We start from the raw sequence: 24,268 nt of genomic DNA on the forward strand, positions 1-24,268 counted from the left end.
ATGGGTAAATGGGACTGGCTTGGTCACATGGATGAGTTTTTGATGAAGGGTTGTTTTCCATGCTGCATAGTTCTATGGCTTTATAACTCTAAGCACTTGATCTGCTGTAGCTTACAGTTAGGGTTGTAATCATGGGAAGTCAGAAAAGATCCCTTTAAGCAGTATGGACACACATTGTGTCTGATCGCATTCTTCTGTAGGTTACCAAGAATCTGTAACCCATTCATTTCAGCAGGGTTTCTGCAAGAATGAATTTCCATTGTGGCAAGTTCTGCCTCATTGAAACATGCTTGAGCATGAGGTGTAGTGGAAGATTGAAGGATGCCCCTCATTTTCTGAAGAACAAGCCTACTTTTTAATGATAATTTAGCTTTAATTCTTCTAAGTTGTTCAAAGTGAGGAATAATGCGCTACCTGCAATGATTAGAAGACAATAATTGCTGCAAAATTTGGAAGGTGCAACAAATTGCGAGCTCAAGGACTTCATGAACATCTTGTAAAGCTGAGAGAAGATTAAAGTCAATAATTGGATTGCTTTTTTTTCCCTGCTTTTCCTTCTGCTTCTGACAAATATTATGTTGGATATTTTGGAGGGGAGGAAGCAAGGAAAATCAAAAACATTGAAGTGAGGGAAAGATCATATCTAATTAGTGCATTGACATTTATCTGGTGGCTGCACCTGAATAGATCTTTTTCAGATTGCAGTGTACCTAGAACTAAGTTAAATTTTGCAAATTGTCCACTTCTGCACTTAATGACTGCATTTCTTAGTTTGTACATATATGAACCCATACGTATCTGGCTATACAGCGTTGAAAGATGCTGTATCTTGGTACAGAAACAGCTTCCCTCTCCCTTCTTTCAAATTTCTTAGAAGTACAGAGTAAAAGTAGGAGTTCCATTTTTCCACCATACAGCAGAGAAAACCTAAAGCAAAGTTCTTATTGGCTTAGGCTTGGGTGCCAAACATTGTGTTGAGAAGTTAGAAGAGGAGCAAAACTGTACCAACAATTATATAGCGTGGAACACAATTACTATGGGGTGAATACAATCTGTGAGAGCAGAAATTAGATTAACTAATGCTCTCTGATTGACTTACTGTGTACACTGTTGAAATGCACTGACTGACATTTAAATTTTTTGGAGTATGTATTTAACTTAAAAATGTAAATTGTATAGTTTTTTGAACATTAAATATTTATCCATCAGGAATACTTTTATGCATTTTGGGTGTTATTTGAATGTCATTAGTAACACTGCAAACACTTATGTTTTCATAATTCTACTTAAAGCCATATTCAATGTCTCTCTAAAAACTCATAGAGAGAGAACTGACTTTTGTGCTATGTTATTAACATTTTTTAGTCTTACTTGCACCAGACAAAAAAAACAATTAAATCCAGCCTTCAGACATCATATTCTTTCTTCTTTCTTCTCAAAAACAACCACTCAGTATGAATAAATTGTACTTTCTCACACTGAATAGAAACCTATCACCCTTGCTGGCCTTGGTGTCAGTCTTGGTATGAACTGTTGTCATAGAATATGTTGCTACTGTCACTCAATCTCTTTAGAACTGTGTGTGTGTGGTCCTGTTGCACTATTCAATGTGTTAATAGGAGATGGCAGATAAATATTTTTAAACTTAGGGGTGCACTGTGGTTAAATGAGCATTAGCAATTATTCTGTGGTTTCAAAACCTCATTCCACTTGTTCCCAGATTGTGATCACTTTGCAAGTTCTTTATGGGAATGGTCAGCACTTTGACAAAATGTTTGGATTGAATGTATAACTTAAGGAATATTGCTGCTCTAACCTTCATTTTAAGGTTTGATCTGAATTGAGTAAGTATACGTTCTTTCCCATTCTTTTCTGCTTTTACAAATAAGAGTAAAGAGTGGTCCACATTTGCATGAGGAAAGGCACTAGTGTTGCAAAAGCCCTTTGTCTTTCCCAGGAACTTTTTATTCGCTGTACTAGTCTATTTAACTAGTATTGCTGCTAGGTCAGTAACCAAGAAGTAGCAATTTGTGACTCTTGGATGTGGTTTGTTATGTGGTTTCTAATATTGAGTGGAAATAATTTTTATTCTAAACTAATCATTAATGGTAATTAAGGGCATTTAAATTTTCACTCCTATTGTTATATTTAAAAACTTGGGTCTATCTTCATGGAAGCTGTCTTCAGCACCATGTAATGCCAAGTGACCACTAACTGCGGTTACAGATTTAATTTTTCCCTATAGTGTTGCATTATCCGTTGAGAGATTGATTGTCACCCATTTCTCTGGAGTTGCTTTTGAAACACACCAGTAAGATTAATGAGTTTGGGTCATAAGACAGCTTCTGTAATTGTGTCACTGATCTAACACCACTTGGTTTACTGCTGATTTATATCACAGGTCCACAGCGTCTCCCATGTATATTTGTGATGGTGGATTTCTACATTTTGCTGCCAGCACCTTAAAATAAACTTTCCTGCTTTTTTTTTCAAGGCAGCTCTTAAATAATCAGCAGTTTCCTCTAGACTAGAGCATAGTTCGCCACCATCTGGGTAGGTTTTCAGTCAGATGGTCAACATTTTATGCAGATTCTGGACTTCTGCTTGATTGACGTCTTCAGCTGAAAAAAGTATTGCTAACTCCCTGTCTGAATGTCTATGTTGGGATAGTTTGGGCTTGGTGTGTTTCTCTTGCTGAGATACTGGAGAATGAACGATGAGATTCACGGAGGAATACAAATATTGTTAGACTAAGAGCTAAAGTGTAGTTGTCAATGAGATTTCTGGAACAAAGACAAACAATATTAGACCAAGTCTGAAGCCTTCGTCAGTCAGAGTTAACCATGGATATTGTGTCCTTGCTGTCTCAATATGCATGCCTGGGCGGTTTGATATGGAAAGCAAGCTGTTGCCCATGTAGCAAGCTCCTCCCACCCCCATGCATCTAATGAAGCCAAAGGAACGGCAGAGACCGATACAGTTTGGTACCAGCAGCGTTGCAGGAGATGCTAGTCAACTCAATGTAGGACTGCCTTAAGAACTCCAGCTCTGGATTTTACCCTCAGGGTTTACTCCCGAAGCCTTCCCCATGAGTGGGTAGAGCCGCAAGGCAGCAGAGGTTTGCGATCAGAATTTTCCTTCTCCTAGATGAGCTGCCAACCACAGCTGACGAGCCCCATCTGCCTGAAGCGACTAGATTTAAGGCGGCAAGAACCCTCCTTTGCCCCTTTTCCTGTCAGTGGAAATGGTTCCACTGGGCTTAATAGCTAAGCCACACATGAAGGCCAGGAGCTGGACTTGGTTGTCAGAGGTTATTGCTATTGTGAGCATTTAATAGGTGGTGGGTGCTTGTCCCCATCACCACCCACCCACCTCCCCCCCCCCGACAGGCTATAACAACCTTAAGGAACCAAACAAAATTAGTAATGTTGAGTTATCCTTTTAATGCATTACAGGTAGCAGCCCTGCAAATCTAAAGAGTGAAAATGAATGCAAGGTCTTTATAAAAAGCTTCAGATTCCAAATTCTTAACTTTTAAAGCTTGTCTTCTAAACCTTGTCTCCAAAATGTCCACGCTTCCATTTGTTTAAGCCAAAGTTTTGAGCCTTTTGTCTTATTTTTCTGAAATGCTGCCTCTTTACCCTCTTCGTTGCATAAACTGCGGAGAAAAATCTGAAAGGCTGCCAGAAAATGGTATCAAATTTCGTGAGCGGCTGTGCTCTATAAGTAAATGCCAACAAAAGTAGGTCAGGACCAGCCAGACAACCAGAAAACAGATCAAAGTATTTGTTAAATGCAAACATTGTAGGAGCTGCAGAACTCTTGAATTTTCATGATGACATTACAGTTCCATTGCAAGTTTTATTAGATAGCTCTATATCAAAAGAAATTTAAGGAATGTACAGTGTGCTTCCAAGCTAGAAATGGATTCCTCTCCCTTAGCAGTTCTGCGTCTGCATAAATAAGTTGTGGTTTGATATGTGGAATGAATTTAGAGTAGACGGACATGAATGCAAAAGTGCTTCGAGTCTGTGCCAAATGAGGTGGTGATGCTGGCTGAAGAGGCTCAGAAAAGGGAGTGTTTGGCACAAGCGCAGCGCTGGCTGTTTGATGCACGTTACCACAGAGTTTGTTGCCAAGTAATTAACACAAGATAATGAACTTGGTTTTTCATGTAACTTTATTTTTGACCACTTACGTACAATGTGTTTTAACTAAATATTGTACCAGAAAACTAGAACCAGTGAGATGTACTTTAACTTTCTAGTGTGCAATCTAAAATATTATGGTTAAGGAAATAAAGATATAATCATTAAGGAGCTTTCATTGACTGTTTGTTTATCAGTTGTTGGCAAAATAATTGATATCATAAATGCTGCATGAGGCTGTACACTAACAGTAACTTGCATTTGTATAGCATGCATTAACATATTACGATGACATTGCACAAGAGTATTATCAGGCAAAATAATAACTGAGGGAAGGATGGCTGAACACTTGGTATTAATGAGCATCTTGCAGGAGAAAAGTTGAAGAGGTTGATAGGCATGATGGGATTGGGGAGGGTGCATAATTCCAAAGTCTGTCTTTCTCTCTCCTTCATTGTTTCAGTGTCAGTTGTTGACTGACAATGCAGGCATGAAGGACCTTTAAGTTTTATTATCAAGTTCTCCCTGGGTAGCAAATGGGTACTATTCTTACAGACCTCCAGAATTCAGTTTGTTCTTAAATACACAAAAATCAATCACTATGTGCTTGTGGCCTCAAAAGCACATAATACTGATAAGAAAGAACAATTACTAAAAGTGGAGAAAAGTTCTGCTGTTTATAGGAATGAACGTATGTACATGTGTTGGACTTCTGAATTTAAAATTGCTATCATAACTCATTTGTATAAATATAGACCATAAGACATAGGAGCAGAATTAGGCCATTTGGCCTATGGAGTCTGCTCCATCATTTCATCCTGGCTGATCCATTTCCCTCTTAATCCCATTCTCCTGCCTTCACCCTGACTAATCAAGAACCCATCAACCTCTGCCTTAAATACACCTCATGGTCTGGCTTCCACAGCCACCTGTGGCAATGAATTCCACCCTCTGCAAAACAAATTCCTCCTCATCTACATTCTGAATGATGTCCCTCTATTCTGACGCTGTGCTCTCTGCTCCTAGACTCCACCGCCATAGGAAACATCCTTTAGACATCCACTCTGTGGAGGCCTTTCAACATTCGATAAGTTTCAATGAGAGCCCCCCTCATTCTTCTAAATTCCTGTGGGGTGTCCATAAGTTGGATGTTCTTAACTCAGGGATGTCTTGCATATTAAAAGCATTATGGAAATGAAAAGTATTTTACTGTTTTAGATTTCTGACTTTTGATCAGCCTTACCTGAGGACGTTTGCAGGGAGCTTCTGCAATGGAGCCATTAACATGTTGCTGAATTGTCACTCTGAGGATTGGTAATTGGTTTATTGCTGTCACATGAGCTGAGATAAATGAAATGCTTTTGTTTGCGTGCCATCCAGAAAGAGCATTCCACTTTCAGGTACATTGAAGTAGTACACTAAGAAAACAAAATACAATGCAAAATATAGCATTACAGTTACAGAGAAAGTGCAGTGCAGGTAGATAAACAAGGTGCAAGTGCCACGGTGAGCTAGACTGAGAGATAAGACCATAAGACATAGGAGCTGAATTAGGCCATTCAGCCCATTGTGTCTGCTTCGCCAATCCATCATGGGTGATCCCGTATCCCACTCAACCCCATGATCATGAGTTTATCTTTCTCATATAAGAGGTTCACTCAAGAGTCTTATAACGGCAGGATAGAAGTTATTCTTGAGTCTCGTGGTACATGTTCTTGAACTCTTTTTCACCCTTCTTCCTAATGGAAGAGGAAGAAAAGAAAATGATCAGGATGGGAGGATTCTTGATTATATTGGCTGCTTTCCTGGGGCAGTGGGAGTTATAGACAGTCAGTGGGGAGGAAGCAGGTTTTTATGATGGGTTAGACAACCCTCTGCGATTTCTTGTGGTCTTGAGCAGAGGAGTTGGGTGATAATCTCTTGTTGCCTGTATTAGGCATCAGGAACCTGAGCTTCATTCTCCAGCATGTGGGGTTCAGTGTAGGTTTAAGCTTTGCTATCTCATCATCTGTAGGTGCTGCATTCCAAGCAATAGAGTGGGCAGTTTGTTCTGTCTGTTTTGCTTCACTTACTGGTTGGGAAATAGGGGAAATTTATTGATGAAACCATTTTATCAATTATCTCAAGTTGAATCGGTGTCTATCTGTGTGAGTGGGTGGATTTCTTAAGTGTTTCATGGCAGTTACAGACAAAACAATGCCCTTCATTTTTAACTAAGTTTGTGGCCTAGAGATCATCTTAACTTAAAAATGTGGGTAGTCTTTTTCTCAGGGAAAGGGAACCAAAATCTACAGGACATATGTAGGTTTAAGGTGAGAGGAGAATGATTTAAAAGGGATCTGAAGGGTAACTTATACACTCAGAGGGTGGTACGTATATGAAATGAGCTGCCACAGAAAGTATTTGATGCAGGTACAATAGCAATATTTAAAAGACATTTCACTAAGTTGCTGGATAGGAAAGGTCTAAAGTTAAATAGGCAAATGCAGGCAAGTGGAATTAGGTTAGATAGGCACTTTGGTCAGCATGGATGAGCTGCAGTGAGGGGCTTTTTCAATACTGTGTTACTCTCAAGTCAGAGAAAAGACACATGGCTGGTTTAGACAGATAAAACGGAGTTTCACATTTTGTACCCATGAATTTGCTCTGTCTGCTGATAAGCAGGTTACATGCTAATTGAGGAAAATACCACGTGCGTATTAAATACTGCTGAACATCATTCAATCTGGTTGAGCGGTGCCACAAGAACAACCTCTCACTCAGTGTCAGCAAAACCAAAGGGCTGATCAATGACTATGAGAGGAAGAAGTTGGAGTCCATGAGCCAGTCCTCATTAGAGGATAAGAGGTGGAGAGGATCATCATCATCATCATCACGTGCCGTGCCCAGTTTAAGCTTTGACTGCCGTGGCCCATACACTCCTGTTTCAGGTGAAGTGGATCAATTCATTGGTATTGATTTCCAGTTCTCTGGCTGCTGTCTCCATAATCATTTGTCTTTGTCTTCCTCTTGCTTTCTTCCCTTCAACCTTTCCCATAACTACCGTGCATTCTAACTCATCTTTCCTAATCACATGTCCAACGAAGTTACATTACCTTTTCATGATCTCATATTTCATTTCTCTTTTTGTGTTTGCTCTGTTCATGACATACTTGTTAGATACTCGTTTTGTCCATGATATTCTTTGCATCCTCCACAAAAACCACATCTCTGCTGCTTCAATTCGTTTCCTCATGTTACTAGATATTGTCCAACATTCTGAGCCATATAACATACTGGATAAACATAACATTTCAGTACTCTGAGGAGGGTTGTTATGCCTAGTATTGGTCAGTATACTCTTCATTCTTGTAAAGGTGTCTTTTGCCATCCCTATTCTTCTTTTGATGTCCATGTCACATCTGCCATCTGATGTCACCCAGCTTCCTAAGTAGCAAAACTTCTGTACTTGTTTGATGTCTTCCCTGTTTATTCTAGCTTGCAGATAGGATTCTCCTTCTTCTTGGATACCACCATACATTCTGTCTTTTTGCAATTGGTAGATAGACCAATTTTTGCACTTTCTTCAACAATTATATCAATTAAGTTTTGTAGTTCTTCCTCTATACTTGCAAATTAACACAGTGTCATCTGCATATCTGAACTTATTGATGTTTTCACCACCAACTTTGATTCCCAAGATGTCTCTTATTTTTTGTAATATTGTTTCACTGTACACATTCAACAAATTGGGGAGAAAACACATCCTTGTCTAACGATGCCTGTCTTGATTTTCGTAAACTGACTCACTTCTTCATCTATTCTTAAAGCGGCAGTTTGTTCCCAGTACAGATTTCTGATTAGGCGGAGGTCTTTCGAACCTAGATCTAGAGTTCTCTGTAATATTTCAAATAACTTACTGTGCTTCACTTTATCAAATGCTTTTGTGTAGTTGATAAAACAAACAAACAAATCTTTTTGCACTTGAATAGCTCATTTTGATAGTATCTTTAACATCAATATTTTGTTCCTTGTACCTTTGTCTTCCACCAAACCACATTGTTCTTTGCCGATTTCAGCTCGTATCTTACTTTTAGCTCTTGTCATCAAAATTCTTAAAAGTATCTTGGTGATATAACTCATTAAACTTATTGTCCTATGTAATTTACATTGTTACTCCAGGTTTCTTAGGAAGAGTGATAAATACTGATTTTTTCATCCCTTCTGGTATTATTCCAGTCTCATAAATGTCATTGATTAAATCAGTAAGTTTTTCAATTCCATAATCTTCAAGGGCGATAATTCGTTCTATTACTAATTCATCAGGACCTGCTGTTTACCCTTCTTCCTCTTATTTATTGCATTACGAACTTCCGATTTTAAAATACTTGGACCTTCAATGTTTTTCTTAATTTCTAGTTTTTCACCCCAATTGTCTTCAAACAATTCCTGAATATACTCAGTCTATCTGTTCATAATCTCATCTTTTTCCATGATAATGATACTGTCCTTTGCTTTCAAATATCCATCTGAAGAACAGAGGAGCTTTTTACCAGTGATATTCTTGATTTGTTGACGTAACCTTTTTGGATCAGTAATAGGGATTCTTTCTATTTGCTCACATTCCTGGTTTACCCGTTCTTCTTTGGCTTTTTGACATAAGCTTTTAACTTTTTTATCTAAGGACTTATAATCTATAGGATTTGCTTTCTTCCGTCTCCTTTCTTCCATTAGATATGTGATTTCATCTGTCATCCATTTATTCTTTGTGCTTTTTCCTTTTTTAGGAATCACTGACTTTGCTGATTCTACCAAGGCTTCCTTTAGAGAGTTAAATTTCATTTCTACATGATTGCTATCATCTTCAACAGATTCTATTTCTAGACCTTGAAATCTATTCCTTACTTCAATTGTAAATTTTTCTTAAGTTTTCTTCTTTAATTAATTAATTGATTTAATTAGTTTAATTAATTGCAAGTTGGAGAGGATCAGTAGTTTTAAATTCCTCAGTGTTATCATGTTAGAGGATCTATCCTGGTGCTATCCAAAGAGGCATGACAGAGCTTCTACAGGTTTGCGCAGATTCAGCATGTCACTAAAACTTTGACAAGCTTCTATTGATGCACAGTGGAGGGTATCCTAAACGGTTGCAGAATGGCCTGGTGTGGAATCATCAATGCCCAGGAATGGAAAAGGCTGCAAAAAATGGTGGCTATAGATAATCACAGGCAAAGCCCTCCCCACATTGAGCCCTCCTGAAAAACGTTGTCTCATTTTTACTGTGTACTGTACCAGCAGTTATGGTTGAAATGACAATAAAAAGTGACTTGACTTGACATTTACATGGATTTCTGCCACAAGAAATCAGCATTAGTCATCAAGAACCCCCATCTTCAGGCCATGCTCGCTCCTTGCTACTTTCATCGGGCAGGAGCCTTGGGTCCCACAACAGTTTCAGGAGCAGTTTTTCTCTAGAATCATCAGAATCTTGAACTGGACGGATAACTACACTCACCACTATTTTCAACATTTTCTATAACCTACAGACTCACACAAGGACTCTACCATTCATGTTCTCAGTATTCTTGTTTTTTAAATTACTACTTTACATAATTTGTCTTCTTTTGTACATTGGTTATTTGTTAGTCTTTGTTTATGTAGTTTCCCATAAATTCTATTGTATTTCTCTATTTTTCTCCAAATGCATGCAAGAAAATAAATTTCAAGGTTGTATTTAGTAATATATGTCTATGTACTTTGATAATATTGACTTTGACTTTGAATGCTATGACAAATTTACTTCAGATCTTAAATGAAGACTGTAGTCCAGGATACTTGCTAATGATTATCGAACAATAACTGCTTAGGTTCCTCTGTAGTTTTGTGCAATCAAAATTGCTTGATATTTTACAGAATGTTGGTGATTATATTTTAAGTTACTGTGTGAGTGCAACTATGAGCTTGTCCTTTATTTTACTTGGCAGAGTTAGTTAGTAAATAGCACTGTGCAAAATATACCAACCCCAAAAAAAAAATATTTGAGAAGATTAAAAAAAGTACAGCCAATTTTGTGGCATGTTGTTGCTGAACTATCTATAAATACAGATGTCAGCAAAAATTAAGATTGCTGCTCAATTGTTAAGTTCAGTATTAGAGGTTCTCTTTAACTGTCTTTGAAGTTTAGGAGGGAATTAATCTTTCAGGAATCCACATGAAATCATTAAGCAACAGAACACAAGATTAAATTGGAAGAATGGTATAAGAAAGCGATGTCAGATTAAATGTGAACACAGAACTGTGGAGGGTGTGTAGGCAGTTCTCTGCTGACCACATGATTATTTTTATGATTCCATTCTATAGGAGTTCATTTCAACCACCAATTTTGTAATCAAAAGTAAATAAATATGCTGTGGAGCTCAGATAGGGTCTTGCTGAGTAATTTAGTTTGACAGTTGAAAAAGTTTTGAAGAAAAGTTATATCTGTTACTTGTAACTGATGACTGAATCAGCAGACTTCATCTTGATTGAGGAGTTCTAGAAATACGCGAGAGTATACTGAACAAACATAAAGCACAAAGTGTAGAACAGTACACAACAGGAGCAGGCCCTTCAACTCACAATGTTGTGCTGAACTAATTAAACTGGTAATTAAATATACAGTATAACTAAACTAATCCCTTTTACCTGCACTTTGTCCATTTTTGCTCTATTCTCTGCACTTCTATGTATCCACTTAAGAGCCTTTTAGATGATTAAATATGCAAGGAAATCTCTTGCAAACAAGCAGGATGCACTCGGGCATCCAAATGGCCCTCCCATGAACAGTAGAATTGCTCTGCTCATCTCCTTTGAAACTTTCAAAACATCTCCAAAGTTCATCCCATGAAATACCTTGAGAAGTTTAAAAGTCTCTGGGTGCAAAGTAAGCATAGCATACTAAGTGTTTTGGGGTTGTATCTACTGAAAGAGATACTTTACAAAAGATTCGTCATTATCATTGGAAAGTAGAACATTTGGCTTATGAGCATCCTAGAGACCCATCAATGTGCCTGTGGGCTTCCTAATGCCACAAATCAGGAACTTTGTGCTTCACTAGAGTCTTGAAGAATTGAATTATATAAAATTAAGAGAGTTATGGATTTATTAGATGGCATCTTTTTCCCAAAGTGGGAATATAGCATTGCAGTTACAGAGAAAGTGCAATTTAAGACAAGTAGGAAAAATTTAAAGGACATTTGTGAGGCAAGTTTTTTTTTTACACAGACAGTGCCTGGAACATGCTCCCAGGGGAGGTGGTGGAAGCACATACAATAGAAACACTTACACAGGCAGGAAACAGAATTGTGAATCACCTGCGCACGGATAGGATTGGTTAAAATTGGCATCATATTCGGCAAAGATATGATGGGCCAAAGGGTTATTTCCTGTGCTATAGTGTTTTATGTTCAAAATTAATAACTTTAATTAAAAACAACTAATAGTGTAAGAGAAACTAAGACTATAAGCATGTAAAAGTTCAGTGCTTTTTTTTGACCTTATAGGTTTTTAAAAATCTTATTTCTCTCCACACCTACCTGCTGAAGACTTGACTGTTCTCAAGGGAATGGTTTCAAAGGTCTTAGATGCTCGAGTACCTCTGCTTAGTGCTCGCCATTCATGGGGGAGCTATTTGAATGCACGAGTGTAGCCTGCTTGTTTGCGGGAGACGTCGCTGCATAACCTTGCCTTACCTAAAATTTACGCACATGGATTTTTGACAGGAGCCACTGGACAATAATCAAAAATGGAAGCCCTGGCATATGGTCCACTTTTTAAGGAAGGATCACTGACACCAACTGTGGAACTGCCTCCACCGTCCGAAGCAAGACTGGCTCCCTCAGTGCAACCTAACCATCAGCTTGGGTGCATGGCTGTGTTTTGCTTCTATCTAGCACTTTATTTATTTAATTATTTAGCACTACAGTCACCCCAGCAAGCCCTGCCAGACTCAATTAACCCTAACCTAATCATAAGATAATTTACGATGACGAATTGACCCACCCACTGTTTGACTCAGACCGTGCCCTTTGATTGGATGGTACTAACTGAAATTCACTCTGAGACGGCTGTAACACTGTAGTGTGGGGAATCATCTGTGCAGGGACAATGGAGAGAGATATTCATTCTTCATACAATACAGAGCAGATATATTAATGAGGCCAGGGTCAAACATGGATGTTGCGTCCCGGCTCTCTACGTGATATGCAAGCCAGGGTAGTATGCTATGGAAAGCAAGCTGCTGCCCATGTAACACGCTCCCCTTCTCCTGATGAATCCAAAGGAGCGGCAGAGATCGATACAGTTTGGTACCAGTGGTGTTGGTGTTGCACAAGTTTCCAGTCAGCATTGAACTCAATGTGGGGCTCCATTAGGGACTCAGGGTTTACTCCAGAAGCCTTCCCTGTGAGTGGTTATAGTTGCAAGGCAGTTGAGGTTTGAGATCATAGTTTTCCTGCTCCTAGATGAGCTGTCAACCAAGCCTGATGAGCCCCATCTGCCTGAAGTGACTGGCTTTAAGGTGCCAGTAACCCTTCAATCCGTAGAAATGGTTTTGCTGGGCTTTGCAGCTAAACCACATGTGAAGGCTAGGAGCTGGGCTTGGTTGTCAAAGGGTGTTTGAGACATATACCATTGGGAACATTTAATAGATAGCGGGAGCTTATCCCACTACCACTCCCAGCTGTAACAACCTGAAGGAACCAGTTATAACAATAACAAAAATTAATAAGGAAATATTAAAATGAAATGTTATAATAATGAAAAAAAGATTTTTTTTAGTTGAATCACAAAGCACAGTATGTAGTAATGGTTACAGTGTTAATTGCAATATACAGTTGCAGTTTGATTATTGAAAGTTTTCATTATTCACCTCAGAAATTATTTGTGAAAACTAATTGAAGAATAGCAACCTGTCTGCATTCACTGCATTGCTCTGTTGGGTTCTACTTATTAAGTAATTGCAGGATACAACTCTGGACATTCTGTTGCATTTCAGTGATCTAAATTGATGTCTCAGAACTTCTGCATAAAGCCAGTTGCTCTTCTTGGAGCTACCTGCTTTTAGCTTTGTAAATCAAGGACCCTGCAAAAGCCAAGCATCGGGTCAGTTGATCACTGTAAAGTCAGAGAGTAATACAGCAGGAAGCAGGCCATCCAGCCTTGCTGGTCTTTACTGACCAAGATTACCATCTGTGCTAATCCCATTTGCCTGCATTTGGCCCATATCCCTCTAAATCAGGGGGGGTTCAACCTTTTTTATGCCAAGAACCAATACCATTAAGCAAGGGGTATGAGAACCCTTGCTCTAAACCTTTTCTATCTTTTCATAGAAACATAGAAACATAGAAAATAGGTGCAGGAGTAGGCCGTTCGGCCCTTCGAGCCTGCACCGCCATTTATTATGATCATGGCTGATCATCCAACTCAGAACCCTGCACCAGCCTTCCCTCCATACCCCGTGACCCCTGTAGCCACAAGGGCCATATCTAACTCCCTCTTAAACATAGGCAATGAACTGGCCTCAACTGTTTCCTGTGGCAGAGAATTCCACAGATTCACCACTCTCTGTGTGAAGAAGTTTTTCCTCATCTCGGTCCTAAAAGGCTTCCCCTCTATCCTCAAACTCTGACCCCTCGTTCTGGACTTCCCCAACATCGGGAACAATCTTCCTGCATCTAGCCTGTCCAATCCCTTTAGGATCTTATACGTTTCAATCAGATCCCCCCTCAATCTTCTAAATTCCAACGAGTACAAGCCCAGTTCATCCAGTCTTTCTTCATATGAAAGTCCTGCCATCCCAGGAATCAATCTGGTGAACCTTCTTTGTACTCCCTCTATGGCAAAGATGTCTTTCCTCGGATTAGGGGACCAAAACTGCACACAATACTCCAGGTGTGGTCTCACCAAGGCCTTGTACAACTGCAGTAGTACCTCCCTGCTCCTGTACTCGAATCCTCTTGCTATAAATGCCAGCATACCATTCGCCTTTTTCACCGCCTGCTGTACCTGCATGCCCACTTTCAATGACTGGTGTATAATGACACCCAGGTCTCGTTGCACCTCCCCTTTTCCTAATCGGCCACCATTCAGATAATAATCTGTTTTCCTATTTTTGCCACCAAAGTGGATAACTTCACATTTATCCACATTAAATTGCATCTGCCATGAGTTTGCCCACTCACCCAACCTATCCAAGTCACCCTGCATCCTCTTAGCATCCTCCTCACAGCTAACACTGCCACCCAGCTTCGTGTCATCCGCAAACTTGGAGATGCTGCATTTAATTCCCTCATCCAAGTCATTAATATATATTGTAAACAACTGGGGTCCCAGCACTGAGCCTTGCGGTACCCCACTAGTCACCGCCTGCCATTCTGAAAAGGTCCCGTTTATTCCCACTCTTTGCTTCCTGTCTGCTAACCAATTCTCCACCTACACCAATACCTTACCCCCAATACCGTGTGCTTTAAGTTTGCACACTAATCTCCTGTGTGGGACCTTGTCAAAAGCCTTTTGAAAATCCAAATATACCACATCCACTGGTTCTCCCCTATCCACTCTACTAGTTACATCCTCAAAAAATTCTATGAGATTCGTCAGACATGATTTTCCTTTCACAAATCCATGCTGACTTTGTCCAATCATTTCACCGCTTTCCAAATGTGCTGTTATCACATCCTTGATAACTGACTCCAGCAGTTTCCCCACCACCGACGTTAGGCTAACCGGTCTATAATTCCCCGGTTTCTCTCTCCCTCCTTTTGTAAAAATTGGGGTTACATTAGCCACCCTCCAATCCTCAGGAACTAGTCCAGAATCTAACGAGTTTTGAAAAATTATCACTAATGCATCCACTATTTCTTGGGCTAATTCCTTAAGCACTCTAGGATGCAGACCATCTGGCCCTGGGGATTTATCTGCCTTCAATCCCTTCAATTTACCTAACACCACTTCCCTACTAACATGTATTTCACTCAGTTCCTCCATCTCACTGGACCCTCTGTCCCTTACTATTTCTGGAAGATTATTTATGTCCTCCTTAGTGAAGACAGAACCAAAGTAATTATTCAATTGGTCTGCCATGTCCTTGCTCCCCATAATCAATTTACCTGTTTCTGTCTGCAGGGGACCTACATTTGTCTTTACCAGTCTTTTCCTTTTTACATATCTATAAAAGCTTTTACAGTCCGCTTTTATGTTCTCTGCCAGTTTTCTCTCATAATCTTTTTTCCCCTTCCTAATTAAGCCCTTTGTCCTCCTCTGCTGAACTCTGAATTTCTCCCAGTCCTCAGGTGAGCCACTTTCTCTGGCTAATTTGTATGCTACAACAGTACATGGTGTCTTTTAAATGTTCTTAATGTACCTACCTCAACCACTTACACTGGTAGCTCTTATACTGACCATTCTTTAGGTGGAAAAGTTCCCCCTCAGGTTTCTTGCTGAACCTCTCCCTCATCACAGTAAACCAATGCCTTCTGGTTCTTGATTCTCCAACCCGAAGATTGCATATTTATCTATGCCTCTCATGATTTGTGTTGGGCATGTGGCCAAGTGGTTAAGGCATTCCTCTAGTTACCTCAAGGTCGCTAGTTCGAGCCCAGCTGTGGCAGCGTGTTTGTGCCCTTGAGCAAGGCACTTAATCACACATTGCTGTAGTCTGTGCGAGGAGTGGCGCCCCACACAGACTTCCAATCTGCACCTTGTAGGGCATGAAAATGCCCAACGCAGGCCTCTCATGGTCTGAGTCGACGTTCCCTCCCCCTCCCTCCCGCTCCCTCATGATTTCGATAAGATCACTCCTCATTCTTCCACACTGCAATGAAAGAAGGCTCAACTTGCTCAACTTCTCTCTATAACTTAATCCCTCAACTCCTGGCAGCATCCTCATAAAGGCTTGCTGCACTCTTTACAGCTTAATGGTATCTCTCCTATATGTGAGTAACCAAAACTGAACCATTATTCCAATTGTAGCCTCACTCATGTCTTGTATTCAACTATTGGTTAATTTCCTGCACTCTTATACATGGGGTATGGGAAAGTTATGCAGATTTTCGAGCTTGGATGCTGTGAAATCTGTGAAAGTTTGTGCTTTGCTATTGATCAGTGTTGAAGCACAGACCTCTGTAGATTTCCCAATGCATATACCAGGGAACAGTGAGCCCATTCATTACAGTTGTTCTTCCCAACTCAAATGAGAAATGTAGACAAGAGGTAATTTACATTTTCTGATTTAATTGGGTTATTTTATGTAATTGTTTTTAAGTGTTTTCTGCTGTTTTTAATTTGTAATAATAGTTTTTTAAAATATTTTAAAACTTTTTAATGATATATTTGAGTTATATTCATCCTGGAATGTCTTTGAATGCGTGAGACATTTAGTTCCATTTAAAGGTAACACTGTGAGCTAGTTCAGCCTGGTTATATGACATCACTGACTGTCAAAGCAATGCAGGGATGGGGGTGGTTGATCATAAGACATAGTAGCAGAATTAAGCCATTCGGCCCATCAATGAGACCTTACACTGCTCACTGCCTTGTTGGTCATCTCAGAGCTGATGATAACTTGTCAATAGTTTGGAGTTTGCTCCTGGGACCTACCTTAGCTAAGAGTAGGAGGCAAAAAGTCGAGTATGAAGCAGCAAATGAACTAGTGTTAGTAACAAGTAGTCTCCTTTGCTACCTCAAGTTGTCTAATGTACCTTGCACTGTGGGTTAATTGTTATTTGTTAGTATCATGCTCTGCTGTACAGAATACGTCGAGATTTCTACTCTTGTAAACTTTGGCCCCTCCCACCTTCCACATTCATGCTGTTTAATTTGCAGCTGAATAAAGATCAGACCATTTTGTTGTTTTACCTCTGATAAAATCAGTTCCTCACATTGAAACAATGAATAACCTGAAGGATTGACCTTTTGTTCTCTTCTGTCTGTTGTCACACTTCGATTGTACAATTGAGACATCAAACATCACAGCCCTGAAATTATTTTAAAAGAATGAAGGGAAATTTGTTTGCGGGCTATTTTTTTTGGTTTGGATGCAAGACAAAAGAGGCTGGACATTGTGGCACAATCAGAGGCGCACTGCCTTGTAATGCGTGCAATCTAGATTGAATCCCAGCCTTGTGGAGTTTGCATGCTTTGCTTATGATTGCATGGAAGTCCTCTTTGTGCTCTTGTTTCCTCTCAAACCCTAAAGACATGTGGCTTGGTGAGTGAGCGGGCCACTGAAAATGGTGTGTAAGCAAGTAGTAGAACCTCAGGGGAAAGGAGGTCATAGGAATGTGGTCAGTGGGAAGGAGAAAATCATGGGAGAATGGAATTGAATGAATCTCAGGGTAGTATATGGTGACACATACCTTAATAACAAATTTACTTTGACTTTGACTTTGGCATTGAAAGCCAACATAGATTCGATGGGCTAAAAGGCGATCTTGGCTGTTGTAAGGAAATTTGCTCGCTCACTACCTTTGGTGCATTAAATGTGTTTATGGTAATATTCATCCTGATAAAAGATTTTTATAAAAATGTTAGAGTTTAGTTCTCAGATAATGAACATGTGTTTGTCAAGTTATTCACAGTATTTATTTTCCTTTATCACTAGTAAGAAATAATAAGACATTGATCTGCTCATAAATCAAATACAAATTATACAGATTGTTGCTTGAGCTGAACTCCTTCGAAAGGGAGCTGGATGATTTGGTTTGGAACAGAAATGGAATTCAGAAGAAACCTTCATCAAGAAAGTCAAATCAAATATTATTTAGCTATTGTCATAAGAAATATAAAAAGCAAATTATCCAGCAGTTTGTTGGAATACTGTTTGCAGTGCTCACTGTCTGTAGATTGGTTGCTATGTTTAGTTCATATTACAAGAGTTGTGCTTCTCCAGACTCCAAATGCTTTCCACTGACAGAGAAACTTCCTGTTTAAGGTTTGCTTCCCATTCTTTATTCTTCTTCCTGATTATTTAAAGTTTATTTATTCAAAATTTGTATTCATTTATCTAATAGTTCCCTAGAGTATCTATTGTCTACTCTCTTGGTCCAAAATTAAAAGCTCCAACTACTGACTTCGTGACTGTGCGATCATCTATAAACTACTATTCCAGGAGAAATTAATGTACTGCAACACTTTGCAGTTCACCTTTTACCCATCTCTCTATCGGCTACTTTGATGTTATCTTCAATTTCAAGTTCGAATTTTTTGTCATCTGACTGTGCATATGTGCAACCAAACGAAATATCATTCCTCCGAACCACAGTGCACCCACAAAATATATAACACACAGCACATAAACTAAACTCTTACCATTAATAAGTTAATAAAATATAATTCAAAATGCATGTGGTATGCAACACAGGGAAATGGTAGACAGTACATACAGTAACTAGCTTGCTGTCCTAGTGACAAGACCTGGGTATTTGTTAGTCTCACCGCCTAGGAGAAGTTGTTACCCAGTCTGACAGTCCTAGTCAAGAAAGTCTAGTACCTCATTCCCGACGGTAGTGAACCAAAGAGATTATGGGACGGGTGGTAGGAATTTTCAACAATGCTTCAGGCATTTTGTCTGCAACTCTCCTGGTGAGTGTCACAAATAGTGGGGAGGGAGACCCTGGTAATCCTCTAAGCCTTTTTTATTATCCTCTGCAGGTTCTTGCAGCTTCTGTACCACACTATGATGCAACCAGGCAGGATACTCTGGATGATGCTACTGGGTCAGGGAGCCTTGCTTGCCTCAATCTCCTCAGAAAGTATAGACGCTTGACTAGTGAGGAGATGTTGTGGGTCCATGTTAGTTCGTCCATTATGTGCACACCGAGGAATGTTGTGCTCTTCAGTCTCCCCACGGCAAAGCCAATGACGGGCAATAGAGAGTGCTTGACCTGCGCCTTCCTGAGGTCCGCAATCATCTCTTTTGTCTTGTCCACGTTGGGGTTCTGGTTTTGTTCTCACACTATTTGACAAGCCTCTCTGCCTCTTCACTATATGCTCAATCATCGTTGTTGCCAAAGAAGCCAACCATCAGCGAACTTGATGACGCTGTTGGAGCTGTGGTTTGGATCAGGCAGTAAAGACGCAAGTCAGCAGCCTGGACAGTAGAGGGCTGAGTATGCATTCCTGGGGGACACCAGTGCTCAGTGTGATGGAGCTTGAGGTGTTGCTGTCAACTCGGACTGACTAACTGTGGTCTTTCAGTCAAGAGGTCCAAGATCCAGTTACAGAGAAGGGTGTTGAGTCCCAACAAGGACAGTTGACCCATCAGCCTCTGAGGGATGATTGTGTTAAACACCGAGCTAAAGTTGATGAACAACATCCTGGTGTATGAGGCATTGTTTTCTAGTTGTGACGGAATGGAGTGGAGGGCTAATGCAGTGGCATCCTCAGGACACTGGTTTAAGTGGTAGGTGAGCTGGAAAGTGTCTTATGTAGCTGGAAGGTGGGATTTTATATGATCCATTACCAGCTACTCAAAGCATTTTGTGATTGTTGAGGTTAGTGCTACTGGTCAGTAGTCATTTAGGACAGTTACCGTTGCTGTCTTGGGAACCGGAATGATGGTGGCTGCCTTGAAGCCTGCAGGGACAGTGAACTGTCTCAAAGAGATAGCTGGGCCACACTGCCCCTCAGCACCTGACCAGGTATTTTGTCCGGTCCCCTAACTTTGTGTGGTTTTACCATGACTAGGACCCTCTTCACCTTGGCTGTGGCCGGACAGGGTGCCTGTTCGTCAGGGAGAGAAAGGTCTTTGCTTAATGTCACGTCATTCAGTGAATCAAATCATGCATTCGGCCTATCAGAAAAGGAGTTGCTGTTGTTGACGCGCAGGTTGGACTCATAATCAGCTATGGTTTGTGTACCTTATAATGTACTCAAACATTTCTTGGAAGCCCGTAGACACACAATATTTAATCTTTACCACATCAATAAATGTGCAGAAATTTCATTAGATAAAATGGAGTGTTTTAGAGACAGTTCTGAAAAGAAATAAATGCTATGAGAGCTGACCTGTATTGCTTATACCAATATGTACAATGACCTCTATTTGTTCATCCCAACCCACTGCAACAAGAATTTTCTGCAGCCACTCTGAGACCTCCTTAATCCGGGAGGCAACATGCCTTCATGGTGTCTTTTCTGTGGCTATCGCACTGTCTAACTGCACTCTTTCCCTCTGAAGCTTAGAGACAGTCACACTGCTAAAGACCTGCTTCCTGCTGCTAACCCCTAAAAGAATATCCCCCACAACAGTGTCTAAGGAGATTCACTCTTTAGTGAGGGAGATGGGTACAGTGGAACCCTGCACTGACTGCCCTCACCCCTTACTTTTCTGGCGATCATCAGTCTATCAAATAAACATTTTATACTTTACTTTATTGTCACCATACAATTGGTACTAGAACGTACAATCATCACAGCGATATTTGATTCTGCACTTCACACTCCCTGGATTACAAATATTAAATATTAAAGAGATTAAAAATAGTTAAAATTAGTAAATATTAAAAATTTAAATTATAAATCATAAATAGAAAGTAGAAAAATGGGAAGTAAGGTAGTGAAAAAAAAAACGAGAGGCAGGTCTGGATATTTGGAGGGTACGGCTCTGATCTGGGTCAGGATCTGTTCAGCAGTTTTATCACAGTTGGAAAGCAGCTGTTCCCAAATCTGGCCGTACGAGTCTTCAAGCTCCTGATTCCTAAGCTCCAGAACCTGGGCCTTAGCACTCAGATCTGCAGCTGAATCTTCAACTTCCTCACAGACAGGACCCAGGCTGTAAAATAGGGGACAAGCTCTCTTCTACAATCACTCTGAGCACCGGTGCCCCACAAAGCTGTGTACTCAGCCCCCTGCTGTACTCACCCATGATTGTGTAGCCAAGTTTCTATCGAACTCAATATATAAGTTTGCTGATGACACAACAATTGTAGGCCGTATCTCGGGTAATGATGAGTTTGAGTACAGAGAGGAAATTAAGAACCTGGTGGCATGGTGCAAAGACAATAACCTATCCCTCAACATCAGCAAGACGAAGGAATTGGTTGTTGACTTCAGAAGGAGTAGCGGGCCGCACAACCCAATTTACATCGGTGGTGCGCAAGTGGAACAAGTCAAAAGCTTTTAGTTCCTCGGATCAATATCACAAATGACCTGACTTGGTCCAAACAAGCAGAGTCCACTGCCAAGAAGGCCCACCAGCGCCTTTACTTCCTGAGAAAATGAAAGAAATTTGGCCTGTCTCCTAAAACCCTCACTAATTTTTATAGATGCACCATAGAAAGCATTCTTCTAGGGTGCATCACAACCTGGTATGGAAGTTGTCCTGTCCAAGACCGGAAGAAGCTGCAGAAGATCATGAACACGGCGCAGCACATCACACAAACTAATCTTCCATCCTTGGACTCACTTTACACCGCACGCTGTCGGAGCAGTGCTGCCAGGATAATCAAGGACATGACCCACCCAGCCAACACACTTTTCATCCCTCTTCCCTCTGGGAGAAGGCTCAGGAGCTTGAAGACTCGGACGGCTAGATTTGGGAACAGCTTCTTTCCAACTGTGATGAGACTACTGAACAGATCTGAATCTGGGCCATACCCTCCAAATATCTGGACCTGCATCTCGGTTTTTTTGCACTACCTTACTTTCCATTTTTCTATTTTCTATTTATGATTTATAATTTAAATTTTTAATATTTACTATCAATTTGTAATCCAGGGAGTGTGAAGTGCAGAATCAAATATCGCTATGATGATTGTACGTTCTAGTATCAATTGTTTGGCGACAATAAAGTATAAAGTCTAAAGTATTTGAAGCCTATACCTTCAGTATGTCTAATTGAGTGAAAGTCTCACTTATGAGGCTGTCAGCCTCCTTGTTGGTCCTGAGTGTAACTCACATCAGTTCCTTCACCTGGTCTGCCAGGAGCTGCAGACGGAGTGGATATGTGATGTGTTGGGCAGAGTCCACTACTCTTTAAATATTTATCAACTTTGAAGAAGTAACCTTCATGAGAATTGCACATAAGCCTTTTGCACTTTTGTGTAATCTTTTAATTTATTTAAACTTCCAGTGAAAGTGAATAACAAAAACTCTTACTGTCTAGATTGAATCATAAATTAAGTGGAGGCTCTTTTGTTGCATTTACTGGCTTCAATTCCATATGTAAGAGAGAGGATAGTGAAAACAATATTTGTGTTTTCATTTTTCTTTTGTGTTTTGTACAAGAATGATAGGGAGAAAAGATTTCTAATTTACTTTTTGTCTGATTATGCTACATTATAATTTATCCGTATCCTATTTTTGTGTAGGAAAAAACTTGTAAATCCTGGCAGAATGTGGATGTTAGGTATTGAGTGCAGATTTGCTTAGCAGGAAGCTGTGAGCTGTGGGATTATTTTCCCTTGAATTACTCTTAACTACCATCAAGCAAATAGTCATCGTTTAAGATTTTTAAAAATTTTACGTTTTAACTTCTAGTGTTAGCACTTCTATAATTAAGTTTTGATTGATATTCAGAAAAAGTTTACTGTTTTTTTGTTAAATAGTTTCTGTAGATTGAATGGTGATTTATTTGTGTGGTTGGACATCTGATGAACAAACTGTTCCACGTGTCCTGGAATATTTTAAAATTGGTAATACTTCATAACATAATTTTTGAACAATTTTGGATATATTTTTAATGTTCTTCAGAAAAGTTGCAAGCTTACACTGTCTTTTAATTGTCAATTGTTAATTGCTATCTTTTATCAACTTGTCACACAAGTGCGTAAGTTGAAACAAAATATATATTGATCATAATAGCCTTTCTGAGCTTACATATATGAAGAGATTTTTCAATACCATTGCTTAAATAGTGTTAGTTTCTATCGTCCCTTTTCTGTATAAATACTACCACTATTTTAACTTTGTACTCATTCTTTGAAAGGTCCAGCTTCTTCAAGATGTGACAATTGGTCTTAAGTTAATGTGATTGATATTTACATTCTGTATACATTATACACCCCCTGTCAGATTAATGTTTCATTTATATTTTCACTTGCTGCTGATTTCCCTCGCTTGCTGGACAAATGGTGGGTTGGCGATTCTGCCAATGAGACAAAGTAATTTGAAATTGGTTTATAATTGTTACATGTACTGCAAAGCAGTAAAGAGTTTTAGTTTGCATGCCATCCAAACATATCAGTCCCTACACAAGTACATAAAGGTAGTACAAAATATAAACAAAATAGAATGCAGGACATAGTGTTACAGTTACAGAGAAAGTGCAGTGCAGGTAGGCAAGTAAAGTGCAAGGACCACGATGAGCTCGTTTAAGAGATCAGGAGTTCATTTTTATCATATTAGAGAACCATTCAAGAGTCTGATAACAATGAGATAGAAGCTGTGTAGTGTAGGGAGAATGGATTACTGTAGGATCAGTGCAAATTAGTGCAGGATTGTTAGTGTAGACTCGATTGGCTGAGTGATTGCATGGTACGTTTGTGATGAGTGAGCAGGCCGGTTTGCTTCCTTGAGTGTAGCTACTAAAACTTTAGAATTTAGTCACTGTCTATCTTTACTTCTTTTTCTCCATTAGGGGTTCCTTACAATCTTGCTCCTTGATCAAACTTGGGCTAAAGGCCTAATAGCTCCTTGTGGTACAATGTCAAAGGTTGGTTGCCGGTACTGAAGAAGAAATTTAGTCTGTTTCACCACATTGTTGAGGTAGTTGTTCCTGTTGGATTCAAAGTCAACTAGTCACAATATGATTGGGTTGCAAGTGTTCTATATGTTTTCAGTCAGGTCTGACAATGCATTGAGTATGCCATTTTGCATATCCTCTTCTGTAAGCTTCTACAATAGAATCCACATCTGAATCATCTGCAGCTGAATCTGTGCAATCTCTAACTTCCATGGATGGGAGTAGGCAAGTGAAGTTAGAGTGACAGCAATTAGCGTTTGGGGCAGGTACAATCCTGTGTGTGTTGTAGGGGAGGCAGTGGTGTGAGGAGAGCAGAAGTTGTCCTTCTGCCTATCATTTCACACCCTAACTCTTCAGGCATTCAGCATCCTTGTTTCCCAGCACTATCCCCATCTTTCATTTTCCGCTCTCCAAACTTGCC

The 24,268-nt window shown here is 39.8% G+C and overlaps 1 protein-coding gene across 14 annotated transcripts in view; it reads left to right on the forward strand.

Moving 5' to 3' along the window:
- Positions 1 to 24,268, forward strand: part of LOC134347065 (nuclear factor 1 B-type-like) — a 314,847-nt gene that overhangs the window by 83,476 nt on the left and 207,103 nt on the right. Inside the window, exon 1 of one of the 14 annotated variants that reach the window (XM_063049144.1) lies at positions 6,812 to 7,078. The exons of 12 other annotated variants lie outside the window; for them this stretch is intronic. In XM_063049144.1, coding sequence (XP_062905214.1) covers positions 6,967 to 7,078 — 112 coding nt within the window. In that variant the 5' untranslated portion in view covers positions 6,812 to 6,966. Of the gene's footprint in view, positions 1 to 6,811; positions 7,079 to 24,268 lie in introns of those variants that run through there. One more of the 14 variants, XM_063049145.1, reaches the window with a different exon arrangement.

Source organism: Mobula hypostoma, chromosome 5 (genome assembly GCF_963921235.1).
Source record: "Mobula hypostoma chromosome 5, sMobHyp1.1, whole genome shotgun sequence".
In the NCBI taxonomy this organism is placed as follows: Eukaryota; Metazoa; Chordata; class Chondrichthyes; order Myliobatiformes; family Myliobatidae; genus Mobula; species Mobula hypostoma.